The sequence below is a fragment of the Macrosteles quadrilineatus genome, unplaced genomic scaffold, assembly GCF_028750875.1.
Source record: "Macrosteles quadrilineatus isolate MER2022 unplaced genomic scaffold, UCM_ALF_1.0 Scaffold_1__1_contigs__length_201487025, whole genome shotgun sequence".
Taxonomy (NCBI): Eukaryota; Metazoa; Arthropoda; class Insecta; order Hemiptera; family Cicadellidae; genus Macrosteles; species Macrosteles quadrilineatus.
In genome coordinates this window covers 151,761,568-151,778,494 of record NW_026542594.1, presented here as the reverse complement: position 1 = coordinate 151,778,494, position 16,927 = coordinate 151,761,568, and the positions used below count along the sequence as shown (strand labels likewise).

Below are 16,927 nucleotides of genomic sequence, written 5' to 3'. Positions count from 1 at the left end.
GTTTTGTATAGATTTGGTCTGGTTATACTTGTCAAGTTGGTCAACGCAGATTAAAACCGATCTTCTATTGTGTGATTGTTTATGATTGGATTCACATTATCAATTTTGAAGATAATTTTCTAAGTTTGTGTTTGAATTTTAAGTGATGTTTAGTTTTGATTGAAGAAAAGGCTTTAATACAATGTTAGGCTAGCTTAACTTAAATGGCTTTTCGAGTTTTTATGTGAATAAGTTAAATGCCGGTATCTTAATCACTATTAAGATAACGTCATGTGTGATATATGTGCTGATTTTTCTGAGCTCCTGAATAACTGTAAGTAAAAAAATTCATTTTATAAAAGTAGGGTAGCCTAAGTTAATATAACTTACTTAAGCTAGGGCCTGGCTATTTGTACAGTCCTACTTGAGTTACATTAATCTGTTTAAAGGCCTACACTATTTTTTTTATTCACTATCCCATTATATTCACATAAATTAGGCTTTATTGAGCAAGCTAGGTTCCCTTAAAATTTATTTAAGCTATCAAAACTAAGTTAAATAGGCCTAGATAAAGGTAATTAAGTAGGCCTAAGTTAGCCTAGTTTTAGCCTAAATGGTAGGCCCTACTGCCTGGCTATGCTATGGGTACAGTTTCTGAACTGGGCTATGCTAATATCGATTGAAACTAATATCGATTCGATTAGTAAACCTTCATGCGATTTTTTCACCATCAGCAAGTTTGGTTGGTTAGGTTAGGTTATGATAGTTTTATTTTATAATAAAAATATTTCAAAATATTGATTATTAATCAATATTTTCAATTCGATAGTTTCAATCAATATTAGCATAGCCCAGTTAAGAAACTGTACCCGCCCAAGAAGCTAACTTAGTAGGAAAGTGAAATTAGGCCTAGCCTAAGAGGGTTTAGGCTTTCCTTGTAAAGTTGGTAGGCTGACAAGGTGTATAAAAGAAGGTGTGTGCATAGCAAGGCGTAAATTTGTCCAGTTCGCGCATCTACGTCACATAAATAGTTATCACGGACGAGCTGAAATGTGTTTTATTTTACCAAATCATATGTTTTCTTGTAATTCCCTCAAGACTCGCATGAAATTTGTTACAAATTAGCATTGAATGGTAACACTGTTAGTGTTAACTTAAGTTATCTTACTAATATTATAAATGTGAAAGTTTGTCTGTTTGTTTGTTTGAAGTTCAATCACGCATTAACTACTGGACGGATTGGGCTGAAATTTGGCATAATGATAGCTTACATTCCCGATTAACATATAAGCATATATTCTTATCTCAAAAATCATTTCGAGCTCCACCCCAGTGGCTCTGTAGTTCCCCATGTTAACGTTACATGAGTATTCATATTTATAGAGAATAAAAGAATTTAGTCCACCAGGATTATTGAATTGTTCGGATTACAGAACATATTGTTGTTTTTACATAACAATTGCTAGGGAAAAGTGAAAAATGCTTTATAAAGTAAAACACAGTGTTTATTTAATACAGTAGTAAACATAGGGAATAAACTGTACGGTACATTACAGTAGAAACAATTACGGTGTCTATACCAATAAATACAATGAAGAACTACTGTTCTGTCTATAGAGTACATCAATGAGGGGTTCGGATTAGTGGACGTTCGGATTACGGGGGTTCGGATTAAAGAGGTTCTACTGTACTTATATATCCAATATAACTTAACTTAGTGTTGTGATTCAGTATTGAATATAGTCTTATACAATGGCTAGGCTACATTAGGCTAAAAGGCAGTAGTCTAGGACATTTTGATAAGTAGTAAGTACCTTTTAAGTTAACCAAAAAACAGTAGGTAAAGCAGTAAATACTGCAACTATGGCTGCCTAACAGGCAATACTCTAAGCTATGTATCATTATGTAAGCTACGAATCTCATGTATCATTGACTGTAAAAATGGTGTTTACCGTATAAATAAATAAATAAATAAATAAGCTATATTTTTTTAGGTAGGTACCGTAACCATATTCAAGTAGTTTTAATAGGCCTACCTTTTTGCAGCTCTTGGAAGAAAATAAATAGATACAAATAAATTGACAAGATTGTATAGGTGCCTACAACATGAAATGTATTTAACAAAACCAGCGCAAAACATCACTGACTACTAATTATGACTTAGTAGAGATTTTATAACACTTTAATGACATATGTACACTAAACCCAAGCACTAAACCAACATATAGAATGGCACGTGTGGCAGTGTCCAAATGTAGGGTGTGTCCAAAACACGTCTACCTACATGTATTTATTAAACGCCATATATATATCAGTCGTTGCGTCCATAATATCAGTCTGTGAATAGATACTTTTTCTGGGAGAAATCAATACAAAAGATCACATAACAACCTAAAACAATCCATTCTGTTCGTTGAATAGTGAGGTGCACGTTTAACCTTACAGGACACTTTGAGATACAAACTTCAAGTTATATTGTGTAATAAGTTAGCAGAGTAGGTACTCGTTCTTCGTACGGGGTTGGGGTATAAAATGTGTATTGCAGTTATATACTCGCGTTTTGTATTGCAATGGGGGAGGACACGGTTTGAGAAAATTTGGTTCTTTTAATATACAGTACCTATGCTATAGTACAACGCATAACTACCATAGTCATAATAATGTTCTACCACTGCATCTAAACAACAGAAAAAAGTAAATGACCAAATATTCGCACAATACCTAAGTTATTACAAATTATTTATAGATAAAAAACATAAGACTAACTGTAAACAATCCTATTTTGTCAGTTCCCATTGTGTACCACAGCTTTTTGTTGCTGCTTGGTTCACATTAGCTGTTGTCATATAAATAAAAAAAATAATAGGGTGCTGCACCCTATTGGTAAACCCTATAGTCTAACTTTTTAATGCTATCGAATATCATAGAACCAACTTGTGTATTTGAAACAGCTGGTAAAATTCTTTAATTCATTTTAAATATGAATACCGTACTCCTGATTAGGTTAACATGGGAATCTCCAGAGCCACTGGGGCAGAGCCTGAAAGGATCTTTGAGATAAGAGTACCGGTATGTCTATATGTTAATCGGAAACTTAAGCTATCATCTTACCAAATTTCAGCTCAATCCGGCCAGTGCGTGATTAAACTTCAAACAAATAAACAAACATACCAACTTTCATATTTATAATATTAGTAAGATTTAAGAAGCAGATTCTTGAGCTGCCTCAACAAATGTTAAGCCTACTGTGCGTTGTGTTTGCATGGTTTTACTTCCCTTTCTTAGCAGTTAATATGTTATTATTTTTTAAAGAGGTTAGGCCTAATAATTTTATAATTTAGGCCTAACTTCCTTTAAAGAATGAAGTATTTTACTAACTGAAAACGTAAAATTAAGAACTAACTTCTAGATGTCATTTAACAATGGGATTCTTCTGTTATAGCTTAAACACCACATATTTTCTGTTATATACACCACACCACACAGTGTAACATAAATAATAATGGTAGCCTACCTATATTAGGTCTAGTTATTAAAAAAGATTATGTCTGGCTTTTCGGAGATCACCAATACTTATAGAATTAATTTTATTCGATACTATGACAGACTTTTTTAATATGGCTTAGCTATGAACGTTTTTCAATGGATGTCACATGGTGAGTGGTGGAAAGGCCCTCCTTATATACTCCCACCACTGGATTATTTGTGAGGAATCGTCGGTGGACAAGAGTTTCCTGCGTAAACATATCTCTCAGCTGTAGCGCCTCGCACATTACGTCACAGTTTGGCTGATTGGAGGGGGAGGGGATGCACATGCACACACCTTCTTTTATAAGCCTTGGGCCTATGTTACTTGTAGACGAAGATAGCTTACTTTCATAGCTCAAAACCCACCCTAACTTATTTGATGTTTTCATTGTTGGAGTAGCTAGCCTAAATTAATGTGGGCCTAAGTCATGTGGAAATTATGAAATACCCCCGCCGCAGCAAACCCTGCCGACTAAGCGAATTTCCATTTGTCTGAATTGATTTTCAGTTAAATATATTTTAATAACATTAGGTGTAACGAGTACCTAGGTTTGCTGCTACAAGGAAACAAATAAAGTTTGTTTTTGAGTAAGATATTGATAGCTTAGTACAAAATAAATAAATTTGCCAAGTTTGTTACAACATTTGACAATATTCTCCATAAGAATAACATGGGAATTTTAAATTTAAATTTTTTTTAATTTTCTTCGTTACTAATAATCAAACAAAAATACTTTTATATACTAAATTATTTGTTTTTTAAGCTCTTTAAAAAGGTCTAAAGAGAAATTGGGAAATTTTGTGTTTTGAGGGTCAAAAGTGAGAAAAACCAATTTTTACCCCATAAAACCCCCCCTAAAGCCCCGTTCCCATGGTCCGATCGTGCTGGTTCGCGAACTCATTCAAGTTTATCCCGCTTTACACCTTTAAACCAAATTTCATCAAAATCGGACAAAAATTAATCAAGTTTTTATATGTCACGGACGTATATATATATATATATATATATATATATATATATATATATATATATATATATATATATATATTCATATATAAAAATTTGAACGAATGGCGTTTTTGGACTCTGGGGACATCAAAATGAAAAAGTAAATTGGTCCCGGGTCTAGGTCTTACCGTGCCACCTACGGTAATAGCTACTTCCCTATAGGGAAATTCGCTAAAACAATTAGGTAGGTACTTTCCTGTTAAAGGGAAAATTCATTATTATCGATGAATTTTTCTCTCGATATATCGATATTAACGAATTGAAACATATCAGCTGACAACTGTAACGATGAATAAATAATGTTCAGTAGGTACGATTAACAAACAATAATTTTAAAAAATATTGAAAAACTGTTCTAAACTAACCTAACATAACTAATCAAACTTGCTGTAACATTTAAAAATTCCGTTTAACTTCCCTTTTCTGTTATCAAACGGAATTTTTAAATGGCAGGCCCACAGCAAGTTTGGTTGGTTATGTTAGGTTAGCTTAGTATAGAACAGTTTCATTTCTTAATCCATGTAATAGACTATATTTGAGCCTAAACAAGATCAGTTGTCAATTCCTAATGGATCGCAAAGGAAAACAAAAATATCGATGTATAAAAAAAAAATTATCGATAATATTAAATGTTCCCTTTAACAGGAAAGTACCTCCGCAGTACTATCCTGATAATTAGCTAAAAGAATTAAAGAATTAGATAATTGGTAGAAGTAAAATACCAAAGCGATGGTTTCACTGATAAAAAATTTGGTGTTTGGGTCCAATTCTTTACATTTTTTGTCACGCTGAATCTTAGGAATGCAATCACTTTTTAATGGAAAAAGTTGTAACTTAGTGCCCGAGTAACAAAATCAAAGACTATTAATTTAAGGTTTTTGAGTGGTTTCCAATGTACCTAATGGTGGTTTTGGGCGAGTGAAAGTTCTACTTGCTAGGAAGGCAGCCTATACAGGGCTAGGCAAAAGTCTGGAACCCCCCAGTTAACTTTGCCATTGGCGAGTGCCTGTTTAAAGGTTTTCAGCAGCGAACGTGTTAAGAGCTGCACTTTCCAGCAACAACATTTTCATCGGGTCCTTCCATATTGAACTATAACCAACCAAGGGAGTAAGCGCATAGCATATTTTTGTGCCCCCTCATTCCAGCCAGTTACTCATCTAGTATTCAAGTAAGCTAGCCTACCATCCCAGTTATCTGCGCACAACTCTGCAGTGTTCATACTTTTAAATAGCTCTGCTACAAATCCAAATTGTAGAACAGAGTTAAAAAAAAAAAATAGCCTAGTGTAAATTTCATTAGGCCTACTGTAGCACTAGCCTACCCAGTTTCGAAGTGTATTAAGTTTTAAATTTAAATGACTGTATTTAGTCCAGGATCTGAAGGGGGTTTAGTATGCATGGAAAGCCTGACACAATTTTATTTCTGATTGTTGTTATAGACACTATAGTGATCATGAAAACGCATGTTGTCGCCCCCCAGCGTGGTGGACATCCCCAGGGGGTGGGGGAATATGGCGGGAGTTGCCGTTTACTAAAACTGATATCACTCGAGAACCATTTTAGATAGAAGATTGAAATAAATGCTTCAATAACCTTCAAAAAAGGTTATTATATTAAAATCTGTGGTAGGCCTACCATTATTTGGTTATTTATTTAGTAATAATATATTATTTTATACCTAATCTAGAATCTTCAATACACAGTTAAAAAAGCCCCAGAACGGCTTAATATTTTTTTTTAACCAACATAGATACGGTGGTACAATTGTGTAGCCTATCTAGATATTTATAATAAAAACCGGCCTTTTTAAACAATTTTTAATTTTCCTCTCCTCCAAGGGGACAGCCCACAAGAAGAAAATCTTTTACGTAAATTTGAACTCAAACGATCAACCGAGTCAAAAATGGCAGCCCTTATAGACTAAGTATATTTTGAATCTTCCATTTTGAATCTTTGAATGGGGGCTGCTATTTTTTACTCAGTTGTTATTTTGAGCTCAAATTTGTGGCATTCTATACTACTAATTAAGACCTTTAATTATGATTTTCTTCCGACTTCTAGCGGGCGCCTCCCTGAGGAGCTAGCTTATAGCGATGTGGTTTCAATGAATTTAGAATAGCTGTCATTTTTGGCTTGGTTGTCCGTTTGTGTTCAAATTTGCGGCATTGTATTTGACTAGTAAAGACGTTTAATGTGATTGGCATATCAATTTATGCTTACATTAAAGATTTTATTCTTACTCCTTGTGGACTGTCCCCCTGGAGGATAAGAAAATCGACAATTGCTTAAAAAAGTTGGTTTTAATTATACGTATCTAGATACAAAAATATGCTAACCTATCTATATTGGTTAAAAAAATATTAAGCCGTTCCGGGACTTTTAAAACACACGTTAATTTAAGATATTAGCTTCAGTATTATTTGAGTACCGTATAATATGTTAAAGTATTACAAAAAAACCAACCTAGATATAGATTTAAACATAGGCTAATAACCTTTTTTTAAGGTCATAATTTTATGAGTAAATCTGACATTTATTTCATAATCTAAAATGGTTCTTGAGTTATAAGCGTTATAGTGAACGGCGCCATATTCCTCCCCTCCCCTCGGGGATGTCGACCACGCTGGGTGACGACAACATGCATTTTCATGATCACCATAGTGCCTTTAACAACAATCAGAAATAAAATTGTGTCATGCATACTCAACCCGCTTCAGATCCTGGACTAATTGAGCTAAATCATAATATGCAAGTTATTGATTTTTTTAAAGGTTTTAAAACTGTATGTCTTAAATCATAGTTTCAGATGGGGACAAAGTCCATAAACTCGATGGGAGTGACCTACCTCTTCTTAAAAAACGGGAAATTGAACAAGTTTTTACATTCATACAAACATGGATTCAGAGGTAAGGAAATTGCACAGGCTTACTTAGTCAGAGAATGTTTTTTTTATCATTGTACATACTAGAACATAATTTTGTTTGAGTTGACAGAATAGTAATTTGTATAACTAGTGTGCGAAGTGGCACTTTGCTGCACAAGCCGCAGGCAAGTGTGGGAAGTTTCTCGAGTGCAGAAAAGGCACTTTGCACTCTTGTTACACATCTTTCAAACACTAAACAACACTTTTTAGGTTAGGTTAAATAAGGTAAGGTTGAGTGAAATGGGAAACACTGCACCATCTGATCGCAGTCGTAGTATCTTAAAGTGTCGCCAACTTATTTTCAAGCGTGCATGTATTACTTTACTCGATTTTGATTGGACACTCCAATTACAATCACCACTTACTTTTTTTTTTAAATTGATAAAATTGATTAAATTTAATAACACGTAAAATGCTGATCAAGAAGATACTGAAATATTCAATTTCTCTAAAATCCGTGATAGGTTTGTTGTTCAACTATTGGTTTTATTAAAACTTATTGAATTTTACTGTGATGTTTTCAGGCAATGTTTTTGCTGCTTCAGAGATCCTAAAAATTATGAGAAATTCCACTTAATAACACAAAGCATAATACTATTAGTTGTTAAGCAATTGAAAGCTTATAGAGGCAAGGATGTGATTGAATGCATTTCTCCACCAAATGATGACTCGCACAAAACTAACAAAGAGAACAAGAATGAAGTAAAGATCATTGATGTTACTGAAGAAAAAGAGCCTACAACAGGAATTGATAAAGAAGAAAGTAAAGATAACAACCCTCTGGAAACAGGAGCTGTTCATGAAGGTACAAAGTTATTAATATTTCAGCAAATTTAAGACAGTCCAGAGTCTATGTGGCTTACAACTTCAGCTTACACTTCCTTGCAGTAAATCTGAACTGTGTTTTCTATGATCACTAAATGTGCAGCATTAACACTGGGGGGAGGGGGGTATTGTCCAAGCATGCCATGTTGGCCCGGCTTTGGAGGAGCTATATAAACCTCCAGTGGTTAATGCGGCCGAGCAACTAGTGATAGAAGGTCAGGATTTATTCACACTTAAAGGTTATTGTTCTAATGAGCGGCATGGTTTGTTCCACGGTCAAAGAAGGGGTTTCCTTGGTGCCGTATACGGCTGATTTTTTTGACACCAGCTCTTCATACAAACTTGGGTCAGATACATCTGTTATCCTAGCTGCCTAATTTGGCAGAGGCTAATACAAAAATGTTTTTTCATTTCTTTGTACATTGGACCCTATTACATCCAAACAGTATTATATAATCCATGTCTGAATGTTATTATATGTTATAAACAACGGGTTTCGCTCTTTACGATAGCTACAAGATCATAGGACACCTAATTCAAACGCGGTTTTCCGCAACATTGAAATTTCACGTTTTTCAAGACAAAATGCGATATATCTTGAGAGCCACTAAAGGTATATTGTTGAAATTTTTAGTACTTATTCTAGACAATATTAGGAAAATATTTATGTAGAATTAGGTATCTAAGTTGATTAGGGAGTAAAAAATAATTATTTTTTTTAATCAATTATTTTTTTTAAGAACAATTTTATTTAATGTGTCACAGCAAAAAAAGTATCTGAGATATTATTAAGAATCTACCTAAATATTAAGTTTATATAACTGTCTTTAAAAAAACACAAAATTTATCAAAATCCATCAAGAACTCTCTTCAGAATATCGATTTTTAAAAACCCTTACAAATTGACTGAAAACCCTCTATTTTATTTTTTTACCACCTATAATTTATATTTAGAAGTAAACCAAAATTTTTCTATTTTTTGTTAAACTATACCCTACTAGAAAAAAAATAGATTGACGACTTTCCTCATTAAATAAAAAAATCACCCTTTTCAGTGGCGAATCCCCTTAACTTCTTGTAAAACTACATCCAAAAACACTAGATCATAGTGCATAATATTATACCTACTGTGACTTTTGTTTCAGTTAAAACATAATTTAAAAGTGTTCTTTTATTCATTGATTCAGCACATTGGTCATTTCTTCTTCTGGCTGCAGCCAAGGATAACACAACTACAGCAAATCAGTATTCAAACAAAATTTTTGTGTTTCAGCCTAGTACCTACTGATGTTATATTTTGTCATAATTGATCTTAACGATATCTCTAAAGAGATCAGAACACAATTTTAAGTTACAGATATACTATTTTCATTTAAAACTATTAATTATTATATTTCATCGTTGTAAAATGCTTTGTCTGTCCAACAGGAGAGAAGGATGTCTGGACGATCCAAGACATGGAAAAGCTGTTACATTTTCTCTCAAAAGTGTTTCTTCTCAACTTTCCACTATATGCAGCTTACAAACAAAGCTTACAGACCAAAATGGAAGAACTGACTCAACAAGAAGCTACAGTGCTGAGCAACTTTTGTGACGTTCATGATTTGGAAATACCAATACATCTCTTACGGAATGTTTGCTTATTTTGCAGGTAAAATTGTTGTTATGTAAACCACCTCCTACTTATTTCAATATATGCATTTCATCTATATTAATTTAGTGGTTTTTACTTGGTAAAATGACATATTACCGACACCACCTGATTTTTATCGGGTTATTCGGTAATAATTAGGGTTATGTTTTTAAAACTACCTACTTGTTTTTAGGCGAGGTATTATTCATTTGTGAAAATTTTGTGGCCTACACTCACCTTATTGACTTGTGGTACCCAGGACTGGTCATAAAAATTCAATTAATACACAAATTTTCACACATATACACGAATCACACACAATCGTCCTGGAAATCAAGTCCAGTTAGAGTTAGGTATTGAGTGCTAGTTTATCAGGTTATTAGGCAAGAGTTAGACTAAAAGCTAGCTTTGTAAAGGGGTACTTTTTCCTCTTTTTTAAATCAATCAAACAATTTATTTAACACAATAATTGCCAGTATATACATTCTATTCTTACAAACAAACATACCACAAAATGGTTTGTCTACACTCAAATATATTGTTATTTAGATAAATATACAGTTTTACCAATTTGAATTTAAAATCTTCCAGACTGCCATTAACTTCAAATTTAATGTGCTTTTGCTAAACCTACAGATTACAATTAATTGTTTTGTTTTAGGAGTGGTGGTGTACAAGCCATGACTTCATGTTTTGAGTACCAAACCTTCCCGTTGCCTGTTGCCCACGCAATAATATCTGTTGTCTGTAATTTAAAACTTTGGCTGAACTTCAGATCTATAATGCAATTATTTATTCCTCTACGCTCCAAAGTACTAAGATATATGTGCAACATGAATGACAAGGATCTGCGATCTCAAGGCATCAAAGCCATGGCAGGTAAGTTGATCAAATGATTGGTGCATTAGGGAATAATTATAAACAATCTTAAGATTTCAGAATAAATGATAATCTAACAATTTGTTCATGGCTCTAAAACCATGAAGGGAAATACACTCTGACTGATTGTGGCGGCCTTGTAGCCTACATTTTTCTCTATTTTTCACTAGATACTTCTTCTAAACCAAAAAGATTAATCGTTTGCCCTAAAAATCTACATCCGGGAAAAGTATGTATTCATGATAATTATAGATAATTTAAACTAAAAGATACTATTTCTATGCCCTTTGATTTTTTAGCTTATATCCTTACCATTTTCGAAGCATGTCATTAAGTAAATTTAAAAAATTAATTAAATAGCCTAAAAGTGTTTCTCAGGCCTGAAAAATGTCATAACATTGTTACAGTGTCTTTTTTCCATTTTTGTTTTGATCAATTGTCAATGGTTAAAATATGATTCCAGATTTCATGTGGAGTGCAGTGAAGGATCCAATGGACTCTCCAGTGCAGTTTGATCGTGACGGGCTGAATCTGGCTTTCAAGTATTTCACATCGTCAACACTGACGATGCGGCTCGCGGGCATCTCACAGATCAACTCTCACATCAACATGTTCAATGAGATGTGCAACAGTGAGAACATCATGGAGGTGGAGAGTGTGGGGCAGAATCTAGCTGCATGGCTCATAGACAACAACATCATATCTCATATCTTCGGCCCTAATCTGCATGTTGAGGTAGGTAACAGGTCATCACTGTGGCTTGTCCAGGTTTAATTTGAGGTCAATAATTATATTTAATATTTATTGATAGATGCTTTAAGTTTTGTTAGGTAGAATATCCAACTATTAATTCAGTTCACTGAATTAATTCAACCTGTTATTTCAGCCACCGTATAGAGTGTGGAGAAACTATGTATAGTATGATAATGATTAGGATATTTCATTCAAGAAGCAATATAACTAAGTAAATTAGGTTATCTAGAGAATATTGCAGACATTATTTTTATTACAATTAGTAAACCAATTTTTTCATGACCTTATGGGATCTGCAATCCTATTTGGTGTTTTACTTTGTTTAGTATTGTTTATTTTATCTGTGATGATTACTTAGAAACTGAAGAAAAAATGCTTCATTTTTAGGTGTTGTCTTCCGAATTACTTTTTAACAATATTATTCAAAAGGTTAAATACCTCTAGAATATAAATAAGCCTACCTTAGGCGGTTTCTAAGGAAAACCCTAAAGCTTTGATTACGTTTGGCAAAAAACGAAATGCATTAAATTTTAATGATTTTTAACATACAGTTGTTAAAACTATTTAGATCTTATATGAGTCCCTATGGTTGACTGTTTGTTTTACAGGTGATCAAACAGAGCCACATAATTCTGAGTTTCCTGGCGATGGAGTGCAAGATCACTAACGAGCACATAGACATCATCTGGCAGGCGGCACAGCTGAAGCACTGCAGCAAGCAGGTGCATGACTTGCTGCCACCTCTCATCAAGAACCTAGAGGCTGGGCCTGTGCTGCACCTGTACCACCTATTGTGTCGCCTGGAGCCCCGAGACCACACGGAACAGGTCAAGTCAAATTAATAGCTATTTACCTTACAAGTGTAGTAAGAGCGTTTTTACATCACGCAGGTGAATGTTGTGCAACAAGCGGAAGCGAGTTGCATAATTCACCTAAGTGATGTAAACATGCTCTTGCGTAACGTGTAACGTACAAGATTTTACCTGACCCGACAATATACAGGGGGTTACGTACAATATTTTTCATTATCCATGTCACTCATCTACTAACAGTAACATTCTTTTACAAACAAAAGCTAGGTTAGGACAATTCTTTAAAGCATAACAATAAAATTCAAGTGCACAGCTGATTTCTAGCGTTGAACGTCATTGGCTCCATAGAGGTATATTTTTTTAAGTTGAGCACTCAATGTTATTTAAATGGGTTCCATTACTTCACCGAGTGAGTAAAGAAGTTGTTTACATGACGCTTGGGATAGGGAAGTTTAACATGGCGGGTTGGGTAAATAATCTTAACACTGTTTCCTAACTTAATGACTTGTTTAAACACATAGTAACTCATACAAAGACCTATGAAGATTAACAATCTTGTGTAATTTTGTTTGCAGAGTTTGTACCTGGCCTCGGCCATTATCAAGTTCTTGTGGTCAAGCAATGGATCATACAGTGGGCTGGGAGAGCCTCCAGGCAGCTTCATGTGTCTCACTGGCTACCCGAAGACTTCTCAGAGGCAGATGAGCAGCTCGGAGAATAGCAACTCTGAGGTTAGAATATCAAATAATATATGTTTTACCTTGTTTAGTCAATAGTAAATGCTTATTTTACTTGCTCTGATATATTTGTTTGTATTTGAGTAGGTATGTGGTGACATGATGCTTAAATTGCTTATTTAAAACTTTAATGTATATCTATTTATTAAAAAATTGTAATGAATTTTAAACATCTACAATAAACCAAAAGTCCCTGTGGGCTGAAGCATAATTTTAATGAATCTGAGTAATCCTTATTTGAGACCAGACATTTTGCCTGAACTTGGCAAAGTACGAGGCAAATCAAATCAAACTATTTCCATGATTATAAATAAACCATTAAAAATCAAATCTTTACTCATCTTCTTGATTATTTTTTTACAACTTTCTTGGTTGAATAGATTATTGGGCTACTTAGGGCCTAAACTAGTGGTTACAGTGATCACTTAGAAACCAAAAGGTTGCTGGATCAATCATGAGAATATTCAGTAGCTTTTTGATGGTTCTAAACTGGACCCAGCTGTTACTGATCATTGGGCTTTCAATTAATTATCCTAACTAAAAATACAGCTGACCATAGTCAGTAACAAAGCTACACAGTACACAGATCAACACACCCCATTCTACACTCATCCTTCACTCATATTTGGGTTAAAATACACACCTAGGTGGCGTCCCCATCTCAATGATTGATATATCAGTTTTAAGTTGTTTCATGGTTGCTAGTTGAGTTTCCAACCCCTAATATCTCCCCTTCATTACAGGGAGATACATCTGAAGGCCACAAGAGTGACAGTGATGGTAGTGATGGACCGACACCTCGCAAGAGACAGAAGCAAAGGAAGCCAGCTGTAGAGGAGGACGACAGCAGTGATGGTAACTTAGCTGAAAATTAAACAGATATTTATGAAGTATCATTGACTGTTGGATACTGAATTACATGCCATCTATATAGATTAGCTGTAGACTATTTTTTATTTGTAAACATGATTCAATGAACCACTCACAGAGAGTGTTAAATTCTAAAATTATGTTATCCCAAAATTGTTTGCTACTAAGATAGTTTGTCTGACAAAAGATGCTATAGCTTTCTATAAGATGTCCTATCAGTTTGACCCAGTTAAAGTTGGTACATTCTATAAAAATCAGTAATTTGCATCAGCACACTTTGCAAGTCTGGCTAAGTCCATGTTGATTCTAAAACTGGTGGCATTGTTAACGTTGGGATAGGATACCTACCAAAAGTCAAAGTTTACCAAAAGTTTTATATATATCTATCAAAAGTCAAAGTGCTCAATACTGACTTGAGAAATTTAAAAGTTATGTTTTCTGTACTTGACAAAGATTTGTTGTTACAGTAGAGTCTCGGTTATCCGACCTTCCAAATTATTCTACCATCCTGGGTAGTCATAGGCCACGAAGTCATCTTGAACATCTCCCGCGATCCACAGCACCGTCGTCAATACCAACACGTCCAACGCTCGCGGCCCGATCGTCAACATATTCCGCAGTCACAGCACGGTCGTCAACTCATCCTGCAGTCATAGCGCCACCGTGAACATCTCCCGCGGTCACTGAAAAATCGTCAACATGTCCAACGTTTGCGGCACGATCGTCAACACATCCCGCAGTCACAGCACCAGGACGAACATTTCCCGCCATAACGGAACCATCGCCAACATGTCCAACACTTGTGGTGCGACCATCAATGCATCCCGCCGCCACAGCGCCAGCGCGAACATCTCCCGCGATCACGGAACTTTCGTCAACATCTTCAACGGTCACGGCGTGATCGTCAATTCATCCTGCGGTCACAGCTCCAGCACAAACGACACTTTTGTCATTTTCCGTGGTATCCGACCTTGCCGCAGCCGGTTTAGGTCGGATAATCGAGATTCTACTGTATTTATATTGTATTGGTTTCTCATCTAGCATTACCGTAAATCATCCTTGATTATCCATTTTTTTGTGAATAATACACTTTTGAGACCTCTTCTATTTGCATCTACCCACAGCATAATGTTTTACCATAAATGATAAGTATTTTTCTTTACTGTTCAGCCGATAGTGCAAAAATTGAAGATATAGAGGAAGAAGAAGCCACATGTGCCAAGGAAGGTGAAGTCAAAGCCTCTACTCCGGCCAACAGACGAGTCAACAAACGCAAACAGTTGCCTTTCTCACAGTAAGGAAACTTCATTCTAAAGAGGGTTGTGCAAGGGTAGTTGACTAACTTGTGTTTTGATTTGGTTTTTCCAAATCAAGAGGTTGTTTCTCTGACATGATGTACTGCTGTATCATTTACTTGAAGTTGACCGCTTAAAATGAGAATTAATTTTTGCTGCTTTGTTTAAATGAAGAGACTGTACTTTATTTTGCCTAGTTCTTTCAGTTTAGTAGGTTATTGAACATTTGAAATTGAATTTGGTTGGGTTTTAGCTGCCCTCGAAGCATTGCTACATATTGTAAAAGATGCATGTTTTATAATGTAGATTTTGTCTGATTATATGTTTAACACTAATACCGAAACCCTATCTAGGCTGACGTTAACCGAAACCCCCGATCTGTGAGACCCCATTTGAAAAATAATGGACTCCGCTTAGAAACATACAAACCGAAACCCTCGGCCTGTGAGACCGCGCTTTAAAATACACTAACGCTGGGTTTCTGAGACGGGCATGTTATGAACAGACAACCTGCCAAGGTCACGGCACCCATGCAAAATGAACAAACAATATATCAATTGGTAGGGGAGGAAAAGGGGGGAAGGTATTAGGGGAAAGGAATCTCCCAAGTGAACAGTGTTGAAAACATGCGTTTGTGAAAATTCCCGTGGGCCTGTCAGACCGGGGTTTCGGTATTAGTGTTAATTTAAGTTGATAAGTGTACAGATTGATACAATACCTTTTAGGAATATAACAGTAACATTTTCATCAAGAGAGTAAGCATGTTCAGATTGTGTTCATTATGTTTTAATGTTACGTATGTTATCAACTAGATAGATTTAACTTGTTATCTTTTCCCTACTAGGCCACCAAATTCAAACTCAAAATTGGCAAGACATAATCTGAGGCTGAACAAAGCTGACGTTGGACCTTCTAGTTCTGAACAAGAAAGACTTAAACTGCACAGAGAGCAAAAGGCAATGCGAGGTAGGGATCATTGTTTGTATGACAAAAATTCTCATGTTGATTTCTTTGTAGCTTACTTATTACAACATAAACTTATATTTAAAACCTGTATTATAAATTATAATAGTCAAAGATTCAAGCACATTGCATGAACGTGGTAAGAGCCGTCTCTATCTTTGTTTAGTTGAATTTGATATTTATTAAGGATTTTTTTGTGAGGATAGCAGTCTTACCTGAATGGGAAAAAGAGTCCAATCTGGCACAGGATACACAAAACCTTACACTGTATATACAAAATAAAATATTAAATTTAGAATATTTCACTGTCACTGACAGCATTTTCAGTGAGTTGTTGGGGCAGTGTTGCAGTGGTATGGATAAAAACCACGGTTTCACTTGATCTTATATACACTCTAAAGCCTATGAATAGTATGTATGTACTATGTAAGCCTGCTTGTTGGGTTGCTTATTGAAGGGGGTTGGATGAAAGGCCATATCCACATCCACAGGATAGGTAAAGATAGGACATCCACCCTAGAGGAGGTAAAGGTACAAGATGGCATTGTGTACAAGATGAAATAAAGGTAAATTAACCACTTATTTACACCATATTGGACCTAAAGAAAACTCTCTCTTCTTTATATGAAAATGCTGCCAGTGACAGTGAAATATTCTAAAATTTTTTGTATATAGTAGTATAAAGTGCTGTCTGTCTTGTACAAGTTTGGACTCTTTACGAT

General features: G+C 35.0%; 1 protein-coding gene across 1 annotated transcript in view; it reads left to right on the top strand.

The window, feature by feature from the left end:
- LOC129001589 (ubiquitin carboxyl-terminal hydrolase 34) overlaps window positions 1-16,927 on the top strand; it is a 101,887-nt gene continuing 84,960 nt past the window's right edge. Inside the window, exons 1-11 of the mRNA XM_054428945.1 lie at window positions 1-313; window positions 7,316-7,421; window positions 7,963-8,243; window positions 9,692-9,914; window positions 10,558-10,775; window positions 11,239-11,510; window positions 12,137-12,355; window positions 12,916-13,071; window positions 13,821-13,932; window positions 15,118-15,241; window positions 16,087-16,208. Of these exons, the coding sequence (XP_054284920.1) occupies window positions 271-313; window positions 7,316-7,421; window positions 7,963-8,243; window positions 9,692-9,914; window positions 10,558-10,775; window positions 11,239-11,510; window positions 12,137-12,355; window positions 12,916-13,071; window positions 13,821-13,932; window positions 15,118-15,241; window positions 16,087-16,208 (1,876 nt within the window). The 5' untranslated portion in view covers window positions 1-270. The remainder of the gene's footprint in view (window positions 314-7,315; window positions 7,422-7,962; window positions 8,244-9,691; window positions 9,915-10,557; window positions 10,776-11,238; window positions 11,511-12,136; window positions 12,356-12,915; window positions 13,072-13,820; window positions 13,933-15,117; window positions 15,242-16,086; window positions 16,209-16,927) is intronic.